This window comes from Passer montanus, unplaced genomic scaffold (genome assembly GCF_014805655.1).
Source record: "Passer montanus isolate IOZ18808 unplaced genomic scaffold, ASM1480565v1 scaffold25, whole genome shotgun sequence".
NCBI classification, from domain to species: Eukaryota; Metazoa; Chordata; class Aves; order Passeriformes; family Passeridae; genus Passer; species Passer montanus.
The window spans coordinates 1,388,448-1,406,380 of record NW_024367149.1 but is presented as its reverse complement, the minus strand read 5'-3'; the positions used below and the strand labels follow the sequence as shown (position 1 = coordinate 1,406,380).

At 39.0% G+C, this 17,933-nt stretch overlaps 1 protein-coding gene across 1 annotated transcript in view; it reads right to left on the bottom strand.

Annotated features, from left to right (window-relative positions):
- The window catches only part of PIGK (phosphatidylinositol glycan anchor biosynthesis class K), a 65,509-nt gene that overhangs the window by 19,157 nt on the left and 28,419 nt on the right, over positions 1-17,933 (bottom strand). The window contains exon 10 of the mRNA XM_039711595.1: positions 3,628-3,703. Within this exon, the coding sequence (XP_039567529.1) occupies positions 3,628-3,703 (76 nt within the window). The remainder of the gene's footprint in view (positions 1-3,627; positions 3,704-17,933) is intronic.

The following is a 17,933-nucleotide window of genomic DNA, read 5'->3' as shown; positions in this document are numbered from 1 at the left end:
CCCAGCCAGCTCCTGAAATTACTGAAGGCTTTTGCCACTGAGCCTTCTCATGGACAGGCAACACAAATGCACAGGTTAAAACTTGTACAAACCAAACCAACTTATATCTCCAAAAGGAAGCTCAATCTAAATTAATTGGCTATTACATGTAACATTGAAAAAATACCTAAGGAACTCCTTATTTTTAAGTAAATCTGCAACTGTAAACCATGTCAGATTTCAAGTAAACTGTACAATTTCCACTGCAGGCTGCAAGTCACTTTCCTGAAATACCATCCTAGTTTAACAGCATGTTCATTTATCTGCTTAATGGTTTGAAATGGACTAAAATAAGTATGCAAGTTGATTGTGGTCTGAGTTTGCTGTTTCATTTTGTTTTCAATTATAACACCATCAGGAGATCTGGTGTTTATCTGCTGAAATGTGCCTTTCATCAATAAAACATTCTTCCATCAGTAAGACACCTATAACAATTTACGTCTCTTCAATATCCTAAATCCTGATTAGGCCAAATATGTTAACACACACTGACATTCCAAGCACAAGCACTGGCACTGAAGTTAGGTACTTTTATTAAAATGACGTGCTGAACTGCAAGGCCAGCAATGAATATCATTTATGATAAATGGAAACAATCTTCTCAAACGCAGTTTGCCCTGTTCTTCCACCAGACCTGTTTTGACTAAAGACAAGTGCAGAATTAAAATCATTGCTCCTTTTCCTCCTCCTTCTGGTTTGGGTTTTGGTTTGGGGGTTTTTTTTTTGCCTTATTCTAAGTAGCATAAACTTACTGTAAGTAGCAGCATTGTATGCATGGCTGTACAGAGAGAATCTCATTAAAAAGGCTGTCTCATGTGGGCATTACTCTGAAAGTTCAATTTTTGCAAGTTTATATTAATGACTGCATTCCTTTACCAAGCACTAGAGGCTTTTTATTTCAGTTAAAAGCACAAGGAATATTTTAGTTGTGTTCAGGAGAATAAATTTACCCAATTTTAAAGTTGGATAGTAGTAGTGGCTAAAAAGTATAATTAAAATGTACTTTATACATTATACTCATTCAGGATACCTGTCCACCACTGTGAAATTTTAATGCATAGTTATGCTATAAGTACACAGCACTGATGCTGTTATGTATGTTTAGAGTATGCATGTATCCATTTGGATACAGCATCATAACACCACAAATACTATTCACTGTTCTTACTCTTGTCACTTTTTAGTTTCTTATAATTATTTCCTTCTTTAGAGCAAAAAAAAAAATCATTTTTTATATAAACAAGGCCACTGCACAACTTTCCCAGCTGTGCCAGGTCCCTCAGAAAGGGTCCAAGGGGTTCTCTGCAGAGCTGATTCAGCATGATGCTGGTGCAGTGATGCTCAGCTGGTTGCAGGCTCAGACGGGGCATCAGCCTCACACAGAGACAGGGCAAAAACTCCCTGTCCCCACAGCTGAACAATGGTCCCTTTATCTGGCTTCTCTGCATCCAAGACATTTGCAGTTCTGTTGGGTCTGCTCTGCTGCCTCATGCAGACCCCAGCTCTGTAGTACTGGCAAGTTCAGCAAACAGGTAAGAGCACATAAACCCAGCTTTTTGCCTTTCACACACAATGTTCTATTGCAGTGTAGCACACAGTGGCCAAATGAACACTCTGTGGTTATTACCCACCTAATGCTGTAAAAATATTGCTATGACATTTGGTCTGCTCGACCATTTTAAAGGTTAATTCTGTTTCCTATTTGAGCTTTTCCTCTAGGTGAGCCATTCCATGCACTTTCTATTTACTGATTCCAAACAACCCCCAAACTGTTTCATTGCTCACTCTCACTGTTAAGAACATATTGACTGGCTGCCTGCTCTGCTGTTTAATTCATTTATGCTGAGAGTCAGGCATGAAGACAGAATTTTAAATGTGACATTTGCAGGCTGTTGGGTCATTTGAAGCTCTGACAACACCAGGGAGTTCCTGACATACAAACTGGTCCTGATTTCCAATCTTCCATGTTCTGAACACATCAGAAATTCTTCCCGAAGGTGCAGATTTCAGCCAAAAGTTTTAAAATCCCTTGTGCTTACAACTTGCAGGAAAGGCTTGTACACTTTAAGGTTTTAAAATAAAGTTTATGTTTCCTTTAAGGTAAAACCAGCACTGCCTGCAGCATGAGACTCAATGCTTTAAAACACTTATTGACTAAGGTATTTGGGAAGATCTACAATAATAATTGATACACAAAAAGTTGTTTACAAAATTCTATTAAGGGACTTAGTAGACTTTTATTTGCTCCTGTTGATCTTCAAGTGTTTAAAAACAGCTGAGTCTGAAACCACAGATTTATCTGATATTGCCTATCTGGCTTAGTGCTACTCTAACCAGTACCAAGTCCCAGTTTTCAGTCTGGAGATTTTCCTTATCTCAAAGCAGTGAATGGACTGCACCATTTTGTCTCCCAACATGAATTGTCATTATCTTCCCCAAATTTCAGGTCAATTTTTCAGAGCATACTTGATTACCTGGAAGACACCATACAGCCAAAATACCATTAGGAAAATAGTAATGTGACCTGTTTAGCCCTGACTTAAGAAAACTATAATTACTTATCCCTGAAGCAGGGCTCACATCTACAAAGTTTAACAATTATTTATTTTATTTTAGGAAAATTCCAAATGACTTCAACAGAATAGGTCATTTAGCCTCCTTTGAAGGCATCCCCAAGAAGGGGGATGCTAAGTCTCCCCAGCCGTGTCTGACACAGGTTTTATGTATGCTATTTAGCCACAAGCTTTTCCACACAACAGGCAGAGCTCTCTGTGGCTGACAGCAAAGAATGAGGAGACACCTGAATGCAGACTGGGTACCTGATCTACCCAGCAGGATGGACTGAAAACCAGGCCTTGATCTCTGAGGAAAGAGGAAGAAGGGAATATAGAATCTTCTGCACAGAAAAGATGTCTTCTTCCTCCTTGCCATGAATTGGGGGAGACATGTTGCAATAAAAGCTTTAATTCCAGTTTGTATGTCCACATCATCCCTCATTTTTTTAACCTAAATCAATAGCACAGTATTGCGTTTAAATGAAGACAAAGTTAGAAGGCACAATCTAGGAAAAACAGAAACCTTTTTTTTTAATTGTGCAAAACAAAAAGCAAACAAAAAAACCCTGTTCATAGCAGCAAGTATGATGATACTCCTATAGTCAGAAATAAAAATGCTGCTAATTCAGGATTGTATTAGGAGGAGAGATTGTTTTCCCTGCTCAACTCATCATGACAATTATTCCACAATGATGACTCCATACTTTGGCTGCTTTTTCAGGAAGGGGAATATGATTTAGGTCAAGATGCAAATTCAGATAAATTAATGGATTTTTTTTCTTTTCTATCAGCAGACATACAACAATTTTAACAAGTAGCTCTGAAGTGTTAACCATGTCATACAGCAAGCATCTTTTCATTGCCATGTTCAGAATGAGACTTTTATAATTTAATAGTTGTCATCTGAACAAGAGTATCTTGTTTATACATACTTCCAGCACAAGGACATTAATTCTGTGTGACCTAGAAAAGCAGTTTAAGTATTACAGCTGTTCTTTACTTTCAAAGGAATTTTTAAAATAGAAAGACTTACCTGGTGTATTATCTGAGCTACAGGAAGTTGTTCAGCATATTTTAGTGGCTCTGTTGCCAACTCCTCCTCTGGAAACCTAGGAAGAAAGTAAGTTCAAGTTCATGTTTATCAAAGTTAGTACAATGATTACCAAACTAAATTAATGAAATTAACTGTTTCAGGCTACTGTTTTTTTAAGGACGGAGAAAAATTGTATTGTATTACAATAATGGAATGTATTTTTTATAAAGTTGAGTGAAAAAACAAATTTATAGTAAACAGAAATGCTCATAACATTGTGCATTTTTTTTCCCTGACATAAGACACAAATTTAACAGCAGAAACCTAAGAAAACCTTTAAATTTTGTTTTAGGTGAGCGAGGACTGATGAAAGCTGGATTGAAATCCCCATGGAAAAAAAGTCTTATGCATTTACAGAGCAGATTCAGCACTGTTAACAATACAAGCTTCTTCACTCAATCCTGCCATCATAACTCAAGTATGACCATCTCAAAAGGCAGGAGGGATTGTTCACCATTTCCCAGTTTTGCTGCAAGTGCACAGCCGTGTTTAGATGTGGTAGAAGTTCAACACCACAAATATTCATGCATTTGCCAGTACAGCAGTGTGTAGTTCTGGTTACCAAAAAGCCAAAAAGCTAGTGTGAAAAAAAATATAGAGAGTCAATACTTCCCAAAGAATATACATCATAACCCTTTAAACTTTGAATAAACTGTGGTTGCAGCTGAAAAATTGGAATCCAAAAGCAGTGTCTTAAAAGAATATTTACATGATAGTAGATTAATATGAAAGCATGTTTTAAACCCTTCAACCATGCTGCTTTCATCTACTGGAACTGCACAGCATGTGCTACATTTTCAAAGTATCACTCAAATTTTTCATCAGCCATTCCTCTGTTTTTCTGAAGAGTTCTGAATATAGGAATTTGAGCACTTTGACAAGAAGTGAAGGGGGAAAAAAAGATCCTTACAAAAACAAAGCCCTTCTCTAAGCTGATGCAGAATTATTTTCAGACAAAACTGTGGCCAAGACATTATTTTTGAGGCTCAAACCTTATACCTATGCTGATCAAAAAGGATCCATACCTGCTGGGTTCATTGACCTGCAGACCAGCTGCCAGGTAAGTGTGAGAAACTCCTGGCTTGGTGTCTGCACTGGGAGTCAACAGGCTGTGGAAAAGGAGAGGACAAAGTGCACATCTCTTCCCTTTCCCACTACTGAATTTCTGCTGTGGTTTGAAAGGCTTTAAGCTCAAATAAGAGTCTGAATATCCAGAAATTTGTAATGAACAGAGTATGAAAGTCTTACAGTATAAGAAATTTAAAAGCAGAGAACAAAAGAAACACAGCAATATTTCAAAGATCATAGTGGCAGCCTGTCTAGAACTGTTTAATGTGCTTAAGACAAATTAAATAAGCAGGCTCTGAACTGCTGAAGCTGGTCTACAGATAGAGCTCATTTACCGATATGCTTTTTAGAGCTTTTGGATTATTATGACAATGATGAATTCATACTTTTTCCCATGAAATACACTGCTGTTGTAGTCCAGTGCAACCATCAGAGCTTAGAGGGGGCTCAGCAACTCCACCACAGAGTGCAGAAGGAATCTTTCCACTCAGTTCCTCCCTACTGTCTGTCATTGGTCCTGATTGGCAAACATGATGTGTGAATTGGAGATTATTTCTGTTCTGCTGGGAGCCCATTAGCTGACACAACACCTTGATTTATGGATACCAGCTACCTAAGCCTATTTTTTAGCCATAGTTCTAGACATGAAACAACTGTACACACAACACAATATTCGTCAATATCTTGAATGCTTATCTCTACAGTTTTTGCAGGGACACTGCAAATCTGGGGGAATTTAAAAAAAAAGAGTATCTCAAGTCCCAAAATTAAACACTTGAAGCTGAAAGTAGGAGCTCAAATTACTATAAATGAATATTAGCAGAAACAAAACAAAAAAAAAGTTTGTCTGTCTGTTGTGTCAAGGACCTTGTACATTTGGCAGTGTTTCTGTTTAGATGGAATCACCATTCCCTTGCACTGTCAAACATACTCCTTGTCAACTGCATGAAAAAAAAAACTTTCCTTCAAATTACAAAGGATTAAAAAAGATAAAGAAAAATTATCAAGATAATTTTAAGCCTTAGGAAGCTTAACTAAAAAAAAAGAAGAAGGGGAGAGTAGTAGCATTTTGAAGTAATTAGATTTAAAATAAAATTATGCTGATAGAAGCCTTTCAACATCAAGAACATCAAGAAAGACATTTTATTGTTTTTCTAATTTACTTTCTGAAAAAAACCCCAAGTCACTTGAACTACACAGCATTTTATATGTAAATGAATTATAAGATATAGATTAGTTAGGTGGACATTCTAATGTATTTAAACAAACATCTACATTTATATACCCACACTCTAAAATGTTTACACACACGCACAGATGTTTTGGAAGAGATGTTCAGAACTGTTTTTCTCAAATTTTTTGCTGTAATGCCATGAACTTTTTGTATATGTGTTTAGTGATGTACTAACAGTCAAGTCTACAAAAGACTTTTGATTCTTCTCTCCTGCAGATAAGCCTAAAATCCCCTGCAAGTGGGAACAAAGGGTGTGTTTTACCCAGTCATTTCTGTAAGAACAGAGACAGCTCAGGACCATTAAGATCAAACCCCACGACAGAGCTCACAAATGGCTGAATTCTCTCCCCCAAAGCAGGGGCTGCATCCCCAGCTGGCTGCTCCAGGCAGGTGCTAAGCCTTGAACCACTCACAGACTTTGTCCAGCTGGGGTGAGCCACACTGGTGACAGGGGCCACACTGACAGTGACACTGACGTGGCTGCAGGACAGGACGTCAGCGTGGCTCACAACACAGCTGCAGCCTCATCCTGTCTTGGAGAAATCATCTTGGTCACCTTGGTCAGTTTTGCCATGGATCAAAGAAAGCCCATCAGAGCAGCCTGTACCCAGGAGAAAGAAACCTGCTGCAAAACTGCTCCTTCGTTTTAGCCCTAGGAATAGCAGCCCACCAGCACTCCTAGACTGGCAGAATGACCTGAAAAAGCAGTCCTCTTCATAAAAGCACCAGGGATAGAAAGGCCTAGGGGGCAGAAACAGGTCAACACAGAAGAGGATGTTCTACTTCCTCCTCTTTTGCAGGGTGGAGGGGGAGAACATGTCAGGATAAAGATCATGTCCAATACAATTCTTCTGACCTTGTCTCTCCCTTTCACAGAGGGACACAAGCAAATTGGTTACTCCTTCCAGAGATAATTTCCAGATGCCTGGGGATGCATTCCCTTTTGCTCAGACCTAGTTATGTCAGGAAAAAAATCCAAATACAAAAACCATCTCAGCTGATGGAATTTATGCTCAAATCACATGTGGCAATTTGAGGCTGTAATTTCACTACATTAGTTGGCCTCATTGTGTTTAGTTCATTCATATTTGACACTTAAACCTTTATAAAATTAAGGACTAATTTGTTGTAATACAGTTTTCTTTGTATGTTTAATTTCTTTCAAAACAATTATATTACAGAATCAAAGGTAGTTTTTCATGAATTAATTTTCCAGTAAAAAACAGCCCTTTCTGTCTCAATTGAGCATGACAGCAGAGTGCTGCCAACAGTGGCAAAGCAAGCTAACACAGTGGCATATCAGCATATACGGCATCATGCCTGACAGCTGGTAATGCAAAGCATAAGGAGATCTTGATTTTCAGGGAGAAGAGTAAAAAGAATTGTAAAATCAGAAGAGAAGTGGGAAGCAGAAAGAGATAGCAGAAGAGGAGGATCTTGAAAAACTCAATTTAAAAGCTATTTTCATACTGCCACTATGACTGCTCTTAGATGAAGGAAAGTGAGCATGAAACAGAAACTGTGGAAAGTGAATCTAAATCCAGTAAAACGTGTCAAGATATTTGGTGAAATATCTTATTTGTTATTTATATTTGTATGCTCGCTCTTAGGGAGACAGTCAATGTGTGCTAAAGAAAAATAAATTCTGAGCAAGAGGAGGTGGCACATTCTTCCACAAGTGCAAACCCAGCCCATGGTCTTCCACACAGAATAGCTGCAGTGGCTTTTGAGCAGAGATGTATTTTATCTTCTGCAAGTATTACAAAAATACAGGGGAGAAAAAGTACATGTGATCACTAACTGGTTTGTTCATGGCAGAAACAGGCTGTTAAGACATTTAAGAGACAGAAAAGTCTAGATAACATAAAACCTGGCTCTCTGAGTTAATATAAACATTTACTAATTATAACAGGCAGCAGGACTAATACTAGTATTTCTTTCTTCTTATATGTTCTCTAGACTTGATGGCTCAGAAAGGTCACAGAATTTCACACCTATGACCCATGTACAGGTAATACTGCATCTCTTTTGAAATTCCTGTTCTTTGATGGTAAGTCCTAATAAGGAATCAACTCTCTTGGAAACTACCCAAACTGGCAGTCAGAGTGTGAACAGGGCACAAAGGGCTATCAGACACAAAACTGAATGAGCAGAAGGGGTTTGGGGATCGCCATCTTTCTTTCCTCTGTTTGTAGACACAAACAATTTGTACCACTCAAGTGCTGCCTGGCCTGTTTGAGACATGACCTCTGAATAATGTGAATGAAAATACAGGAATGGGCCAGCATTGCCCATTGTAGAAGCAGCTCTGAGCAGAAACATTGCAGTTGCTCGGACAGACAGCATGAGCCCGAGGGATGCAAATAACACAGCAGTGCCTAAACCTGATACCCAAGACTGAAAGGCTGAAATTATTAATCTAAACCTGTGTATAGCACTGATAGCTTTATTGACTGTAAATACAGGAACACACTTGCATCTGGCAATAAAAAGAAAACAAAATACCAGAGCTTTATGCACCACATCAGAAAAAGTTATTAGCTTTCCTATTAAAGAGAGGCTGAAATGGGCTATGTCGGGTTTGAGTGAATAGTTTTTAAAATTGGCCATTGAGAAATTTATCTACCATATCCATAGTACAGAAGATTAAGAATTAGACATTGGATTGATGCCAGGTACTTGATCTATCTGTTAAATCCTAACTTCATACATATTTAAGAATTGGGTATGTTTAAACAACAGAAGCACTAAGATACATGGAAAACACCACTGCTTGAAAAGGTGGGATCATACTTCACTCTGCTCTTCTCTCAAGAGTATGCTCATCAATGCTTTTTTCCTCTTTATAAGAGAATGCCAGATTTGTCTACACGAATGTTTACCACATGGATAGTCACAAATAAGAGAAGCAAATACTTGAGAGCATCATCATTCCAGGGAACTTCCTCACAGCATCTCCTTCCTGGCAGTTTCTTTAGTTAAAGGGTCAAAACTCAGTGTACATTTTGTTGCTGCAACCTTTGCTCAGGTCAGTGTGGATGTCTCCCTGCAAAGACCTAAAATGCAAACCACTTCCTTCACTACCCTAGTCCTGGGCTTTGAACGCTGAGCAGCTGGGGGCTGACCTTGCAGGGCTGTCTCACAACACTAACAATCATCTCTGCCCTTCACTGCTGTGCAGTCTGAGTACCTTTGGATGGGAAAACCACTGCTGCACATCCAGAGATGAGGAGAGGGGGGAGCTGTGGTGGAAATGTACAGGCATTTCACAGGCACAGCCAAGATTCTCTTCTGCAAATGCTGTGACTCAGTAACGCTTGCAGATGGCAGACTATCAAAGACACCTTCAAAGGAAGATTGTACAAAAATGAACAATAGAGTATGAAGATAAAGGAAAAAAATAAATTGACAGAAAAAATATCTTTGATGTGATGAAAAACTAAATCAGTGTTAGACAAAATCAGTTTTATAATTTTTTGAAGAAGGATGCTACTGACTTGCATTGTGAAGTAAAATTAACCACTTCAGCTTGTTGGCCTTTACAAAGAGATATTCCTGTGGAATAAAGCAGCAAAAACATCTTGCAGTTCAGAAATGCAAAATACTTTCTGTAATCTGCTCATTTCTTTTCAAATAAATGTGAAAGATTTTGACCCAAACTAGTCACACAGAGTTATTCCTGGAGTTTAAAAAATACCTGAAGTCTGTGAGTGCACAGCACTTTTTCTTGGACCTGATCACAGAAAGGTCTGCTGGTGTTCCCAGAGTCTGCCAGACACAGAATAAAAACAGAATAAAAATTGACTGAAACAAATGTTTCCTCTGTCTTTCTGTGATCCACACAATTTCTTATGTGAAGAATTTCAGGTGATTAACCTTTGTCAAGCCACATATTCTTAGCCATCCTAAGATCCTAAAGAGGTAATAGAAATCTAAAGTGTGTTTTAACACAGGCTGACCAGTATTGTCTCCTCTTTTCTAGCCAATGACTTTTGTCAAAAAAATGTTGCTGAAGGGATTCTCTGTTCTGCCTGTCCTATTTTTATTCTGAGGCAAGACAGAGGGAAGGAATTAAAAAGAATATTAGCTTAAGTAAGCAGAACTGACTTTCCTGCTACTGGAAACCACATGACCTATAGGGCTTCATTTTGTTATCTCAACTATTCCACATTTTAGGTAAATTAGAAAATCTCTTTTGAATTAATTTAAAACTTCCACACGATGATGCTGCTGAAGCACAAAATGCTAATCAAAAGTTGGAGATAAAAAGACTCACTAAGTCTCTCCTCTATCACTGAAAATCACCATTTGAGTCCACAGCTAAAAGTAGGTGCTCATGGCTTAATGTCAATTCATTCTCACAACAGGCAGGTTTTGTGGGGGAAAAAAAGAATACAAGTGTCAAATTTCCCAAACTTGGGCCATGTTTATAAAGACAAGTCCAGCAATATCAGAGGATCTTCTACTGATGCTTCAAGTCAGTCAAAAGAGAACATTTCCCACCTCACTGCGCAAATGTTTGATCCAGTTTGAAGTGTGTATGTGTTGCCCTTAAGAACCAAGGCTGCAAATTTGCCCCTTGAATCCATTCCCTCCTAATTGCATGGGAAATGTTTCCAAGAGTGGTTAAACACCACACAGGTTATTAATTATCGCTCTGTGTCTGGAAACCTATGAATGAATTTCACAGGAAACTCAAAGAACAAAGTCCAAATCCTCCCATGCCACCACATCCAGTTTAAATACTGCTACCAGTACATGTTGGAATTATACCTTCAACTGGATAAAGCACACTTGTTCATTTTTCACAACTGAAAGTTTATCCACAATGCCTGATCTTTATGTAGACCAATTCAACACCACCTGCCAGTGCACTGCAAGTCAGGAAAATCAGTAGGAAGATGTTTTTAAATCAAAGAATTAACCTGGGAACTTGCCAGGATAGCAGTTCCATTATTTAGTGGCCACAATTAGTCTTTATAGCAAAGTTGATTTTGTGTTTAATACTACTGTTCCTTCCTGCACATATTCAAATTAAACAATGTATCTGTATTGGTTTGTATTGTTACACTCTTCAATAAGCACCTTCTAAAAACCCCATAATACACATATTTTAAGTCCCAATATTTCTACAGCTACAGTATATATTTCTATTTTTTCAGTTCAAGAGTCACATAATGTTCTATCCAGCTGTAATTTCTCATGAGATTCTTAGTTCAGTACACAAATCTGTCAGAGTAGCAGTGTTCTCTGCCAGTTCTCTGCCCAAAGCCATCCTCAGACCTTTTACCTTACCCCCTTTCATTTCAAGCTTCCCATTTTGCTTTTTTGACCCTTTACTCCAGTCCACCAAGGGAGGTAACCACACAGAATTACAGAAGTGTTGTGTCTAAGGTACTTTCAGAGACCATCCAGTTCAGCCTCCCAACATGAGGTCAGGTCAGCCATGGCTTTGCCCAGCTGAATCTTCACAACCTCCACATGCTAACTCACCCTTCTTTGCAAACATTTCTCCTCATGCACAGCCTGAACCTCCCAAGTCACAACCTACAGCCAATGCCTCTTGCTGCCACAAGAAGAGTTTACCTTAACCACCTCTGTGACTGCATTCCAAACAGCTGCAGCCTGCTGCTACATTTCTGCCTTTGAAGGGCAAGCAAGCCCAAATCTCTCAACCAGCTCTCTCACAGGATGTGTGCCCTCAGCCCTGACCATCTTGACAACGTCTCTCAAAATCTTTATTGAAGGGGAAGGCCAAATGCCAGACACAGTTTCAGGTAGGGCTTCAGCAGTATCAAAGAGAAATTACAACAGTATTGCTCAATCTGCTGATCAGACTCGTCCTCGTGGAGCTGAGAAGGCAGCTTGTCTTGTTTATTGATGGTGATGGCACTGGTGCCCATCACCACCTCCAGGTCCTTTACAGCACGGCTGCTGATCCTCCTGCCAGATCCCAGCCCCTATGGACAGGATGCTACAAGGGAAGGCACCAACTGTACTTCTATCCACAAGTGTATAAAGGAGCATACACTGGTACCAGTAATAGAGCCAGATTTTCTTGAAGCATGCTATACCCTAGGTGCTCAGAAAATTAATCATAAAAATTACAGTTCTGGGCTTTTGAGAAATGGTTTACTGTGCAATCATGTCTCTCCTGAATACTAGATGTTGCTTTTGATCTTTTTTGCTACAACATGATCAGTAACACATTTCCATAATGCAGACAACCAAGATACACCAAGAATTGCAGAACACAGTACTACAAAATTTAATCAACTGTTTTCCCCTTTTTCACCAGTGCTGTTCTTCTCTGTAGCCAACTCTAAGGGTCCTAAGAGTGGTCACAGCAGACAGAAGCGAGTAGCACTCCAGTCAGCCAGCAAGAAATGCTTTATTCTCCTGTCAATGCATGTACCTATGTAAGAATATATTGCTAACCACTTTAGAAGGGATTTGCTTCATAGAAAGCTGCATAGAATATATGTAGCTCTTAAGCTTTTTATCAATTTCTTTGTCATCTCTGGGACCATGATTTTCTTTTATTTATAGATGACTTGTGCACTATTTTTGTCTGCATTCTGGTTTGTTTGTTCTTGTTAATGGCAGATGAAACCTCCAGTTCAAGTACAAACATTTAGACATTATATTCTCTGAGGCCAAGGTACTGCTGGTTACTGAATCTGCTGATGTTGAACAAAGAATCTATTAATGTTTGATCCCTTAAAGCAGTCATCCTTTTCTTCATATTAGTATTTTATGGGCTGCCTTTCTATCCTCACTTATTTCACAGTATTAGAACCAAAATAGACTTGTCTCCTGTCCACCACAAACTAGTGTATATTAACTAGTATTCTATATGAAGTTCAGTGACTTTACAAGATTTATAGCCTTTAAGCCCATACAATTTAAGTAATCCCAGGAACAAATGCAGAAGCAGCAAATCATACTTTTCCTGGGTCAAGCACAGGGCATGCCACTTGCCAGCCTCCCAACAGGCACATAAACTTGGGAACTCCCCTACCCATCCAGGCAAGCCACTAGGTCTGAGGCCTGAGGAACACAAAGAGGGACTTTATGTCCAATATACCTACACAAGACATACCTGGATTTGCAAGTTATTCCTAGCTGCAAAGCCAAGCAATAGGCTGGAGAAGCCAAACTTCCAATATTCACAGGTGTTTCTAATCCAAATACTTTACACAAAATCTGGCATCTCAGACACCTGCCAAGTCCAGGTTCCTGATTACCTCACCCCTCTTGCTGGGAAGGGACAGATGCAGTAGCTCAGAGCGTGCCACAGGCTATCAGCACCCTTTCTCTCTGCAGCCTCCCAGGGACAAGGCTAGAGCAGGAGCACAAACAGCTCTGAGGGATACAGGCATGTCCCTCCCATTTCTTTCTTCTCAGTTACCTTAAATTCTCTGTACAGATTTATTTGTCTTACTGCAAGAGTAAAGAGATAAAAGCATTTTAGTAGGGAATATTTATTTACAAAGTTTGCATTTATTTACATATCAATTCTGCAGCATGGTAAATGCCAAGCAATTTTTAAGCAAAGACCTTCTTTATAATGCAATAAAGCAAAAGCTACTTCTATGAAATGTAAGTTCCTAAAATATTAATTGGCACATTTTTCAACAACACCTATATGGGACGGACCCAGCTGACTGTAAAAATATGTTAGTAGAACTATTACACTAACAAAAATGTCTAATGAAGACTAGTATTAAATAGTTATTTTTGAAAATGTGACTTAAAGTTTTAAAATTAAACCTTCAGTATTCATTCATGCCCAAACTTAAGCTGACCGTGACTTTCTGAGACTGCCTTACGACAGTGGAGTACATACAACAAATGGGTTCACCTGGCTTTACTTTCAAAAATAAACCGGAATGGAATAGCAAGTTCACTCTTTTGTCAGAGGATGGCTCCATGTAGTTTCTTTTTAAACAAACACAAGGGTTTCCACTAAAATTATTTATAACTTCAACTAAGATTGGAGGCCTAGTATTTTTAATGTAATCTCAGTCTTTGTCTCATTCTTATGGTAGGTTCTTCCATTATTTGTAAGTAATTTTCTGCAAATGTTTATAATCTACAGAATATTGCATCAATAAATCTGAATGTTAAATGTATATTATCGGTAGATATCAGCACCAAGAGGCTGTGTAAAGTAAAAAAGATCACAATGCCAATCTGTCACTCAGTTTTTAGAATTTCAGTCTCTCAGCACATCTTATGTAAAAGAAAAAACTCTCCAGTACTTTTGCAAGGTCTTTCACAATCCCACACACACACACACACGTATGCATAAAAGGCAACTTTGAAACTAAGACAAAAATTAAAAGTTCATTTAGCAGAGATACTGAAGCCAGATTTCTCTTCTGACACCTTCAGATGGAATAAATAACAGTTAGAGAAACAATGGAACAACTCCAATTACACAGTAATATGCTTAAGGAAAAAACCTCCAAATTAACAGAAGCACAAAGCAGGCAAGAGCCGAAAGATTTCATTCTAAAGAATTTTACATTCTACATTATCAAATATATGAAATCTAGTAAAGAATTTACATTGTCTTGCACCTTTTAACTTCCTGTTTTACATGTTCCATGGAAAACAAACTTCCTTTTTAAATCACCCATTTTCTCTCATATTTTCATGAATGTTCAATGTGCCTGTCACCAAAACTGTTAAGAGTACTTTGAATGAGAACACCATGGTGTAAGGTGTGCATATGCAGATGTTCATTGCTCAGCTACAGTGGATCCTCACTCATAAGTGGCACTCCCATACACTGTCTCCAGTACTTTTGCAAGGTCTTTCACAATCCCCCCCCCCCCACACACACGTATGCCTAAAAGGCAACTTTGAAACTAAGACAAAAATTAAAAGTTCATTTAGCAGAGATACTGAAGCCAGATTTCTCTTCTGACACCTTCAGATGGAATAAATAACAGTTAGAGAAACAATGGAACAACTCCAATTACACAGTAATATGCTTAAGGAAAAAACCTCCAAATTAACAGAAGCACAAAGCAGGCAAGAGCCGAAAGATTTCATTCTAAAGAATTTTACATTCTACATTATCAAATATATGAAATCTAGTAAAGAATTTACATTGTCTTGCACCTTTTAACTTCCTGTTTTACATGTTCCATGGAAAACAAACTTCCTTTTTAAATCACCCATTTTCTCTCATATTTTCATGAATGTTCAATGTGCCTGTCACCAAAACTGTTAAGAGTACTTTGAATGAGAACACCATGGTGTAAGGTGTGCATATGCAGATGTTCATTGCTCAGCTACAGTGGATCCTCACTCATAAGTGGCACTCCCATACACTGCTACAACTACAATACAAGTAACCATTGGCACTGGATTTTTGTACAGCAAGAATATCAAAGTATTTTAATAGACATACCACAATGCTCTTCTACTCACTTCACCATATAATTCAGCTCTGGGTTTGGAGTTAGTAATAGCCAAAAGTGCATGATGGCAATTGAGTACGCTGGTCCTCTGCCCAAGGAAACTAAGGAAAAAAATCTTTTCTTTCTGCATTTTAAGACTGGTATCTCTGTTGCAATTTTTCTATGTGTACTCTGTAGAGGCTATACAGTACAATAGAATTTTACTGCAAAACTCAGAGTATATGTTGACTGTGGTTAGTGTACATGTTCTTTATGGCTGCTGGTCAACTGAGATTTCATGGGCGTAAGCTTTAAAAAAAATAAAAATAAAAACAACCTCAAAAGCCCCTAATCAAAACACCAACCCAAAACCCTGCATTTCTCAACGCTGGGATGAATGCAGCAAACACACCCATCCCAGCTGCTGAATACCTAAGTCACTCTGAAATGAAACATTTCCATTTCAGTAAATACACTGCACAGTACTACACTGAACTTTCACAGAGAGCTGCTCAGTGACTGCAGCCGGGTCTCATCCCAGAGTCCTGCACTGCAAGGAGATGATGCAGCATTGAGTGATGCGCTGTGCTCCCGGCTGGCACACGGACAGACAGACAGACACCAGGGCAGGTGCAGCAGGGAAGGGCAGCTCTGCCAGGCTGATGGCTGAGCAGGAGCAGCATTCACCCCCTGACTGCAGCGCCTGCCCCTTGGCACCCGCAGCCTCTGCTCAGCACCGCAGCGCCGCTGCCTTCCCGCAAGAGCTGGCAGCCTGCAGGCCACAGGGAAGCCATGCAAACTCTGCTAAAACACGATTACTGACAAGAACATGGGAGTGCTGATGGCTCTCCACAGGTAGAAATTCCTGGGGTCTTCCACTTATCTCAAAAATGTGCGGTTTCTGGTTATTCAAAAACTTTTGCTACTGATCTTATGGCTATAAAAATATGTTGACCATGTGTGGGCCATTGCATCTTCAGTAAAACCACCATTGCACAAGAGGTGTTTTCAGTGGAGGGTGGAGGATATTGAAAGGTTATATAGACTGAATTTAAGACAATGGCATAGCCAAGCACAACATGAACTGGAAAGGTTATGTTATAGTCACCTCAGGAGTACAATGAAAAAGTACAATGAAGATCTGGAGTTTCGTTTTGTGGTTTTCTGTTTGTTTGTTTCTAAATAAAACATAATAGAAGTACTGATCTTTTTGACATACACATTAACCCTTACAGACTAACCACACACATGGTATGTCAAAATTATTTTCTACTGGAACCTTATTCACTCCACTGTAAACTGGCAGTACCTTACTGTAACTTACTGTTTGAAATCTTTTCTTTGAACAAACAAATAGTTTTGACTGTATGTACACAGTAGAGCTATAAAGGTAAGTAAACCCAAAGGGAAATATAGGATAAAATGCATAGGATGAACTGCAACAAGAGAGATCCTGAGCGGGAATACTCTAAGTAGATGCCAAGCCTGGAAATGCCTCAGTCAGCTCGTAGGAAGGCTGTTATGTGAAAAAGACCAGACTAGGACAGCATTAAATATTAAATTTTAATAACTGTTGTACAAAACCTCAAATGAAAAAAACCAAAGTAAACAATCAAATAATATATTTTAATTTGGTGAAAGACACACTTTTCCCAAGTTTATTCATCTGGAGAGAAGTATTTTGCAAGGTGGTTTATTTACTTGCACCACCTAGTGGGGTTCAGTTTCATATACCAAAATAGAGGTCAGTCAGTTGTGTTCCTACCTCATGAAGTTAGTGACAGACTGCATTTTCTCACAATATAATGTTTCAAGCCTCCACAACCCACTAATAGCACCACACTGCTAAGTTCCCACACATCTATAAAAAGACAGCACAACAAATGCAAGACAACAATACTTATTTTGCTTGTATTAAGTTCTGCAGGAACTTCACACAGATGTCATAGAAAACTGTTTCATAAAGTGGTGTTTATGAGTTTCAAATGCAAAGTACATGTCAACAGTACCCTGTCAGATCACACCATACATAAACTCCAGAGTCTGAACAGATTGTTCGGTGGTAATAAGGCCACACACTGAGATTTGGAAGACTCCTGCAGGACTTTTGAATCAAACCCCTGGCAGAGGCAGGCACCCAGTGCAAAGGGTTCTGCCTGCAGGAATGAGGGCTCCTCAGACAGCAGCAACCACTTGTGACACAGCCCAGCTGCAGCAGAGCAAGCACCTCTGCCTCTGTCTGGCTCCAGGATGTTCCACCACAGTCTGTGCTCATTGCCTGGCTGCTTTATAATTCTCTGCCCCAGCATGAAACTACTACATGAAGCCCAGCCACACTGGAAAAGTTTATCAGGTCAAACCCCAACCTAATAATAGACAAGAATTAATTAAATATGCCATGTAAGGCATAACACTAAACTGATCTTGTCCAGATTGCATCCCTTTCCTAATTATTCCTAGGGAAGAACTCACTGGAGTAAGCAGTCTGTTGCATTTGATCTGGAGCAGAAGTTGTGCTATAGAGGCACTAC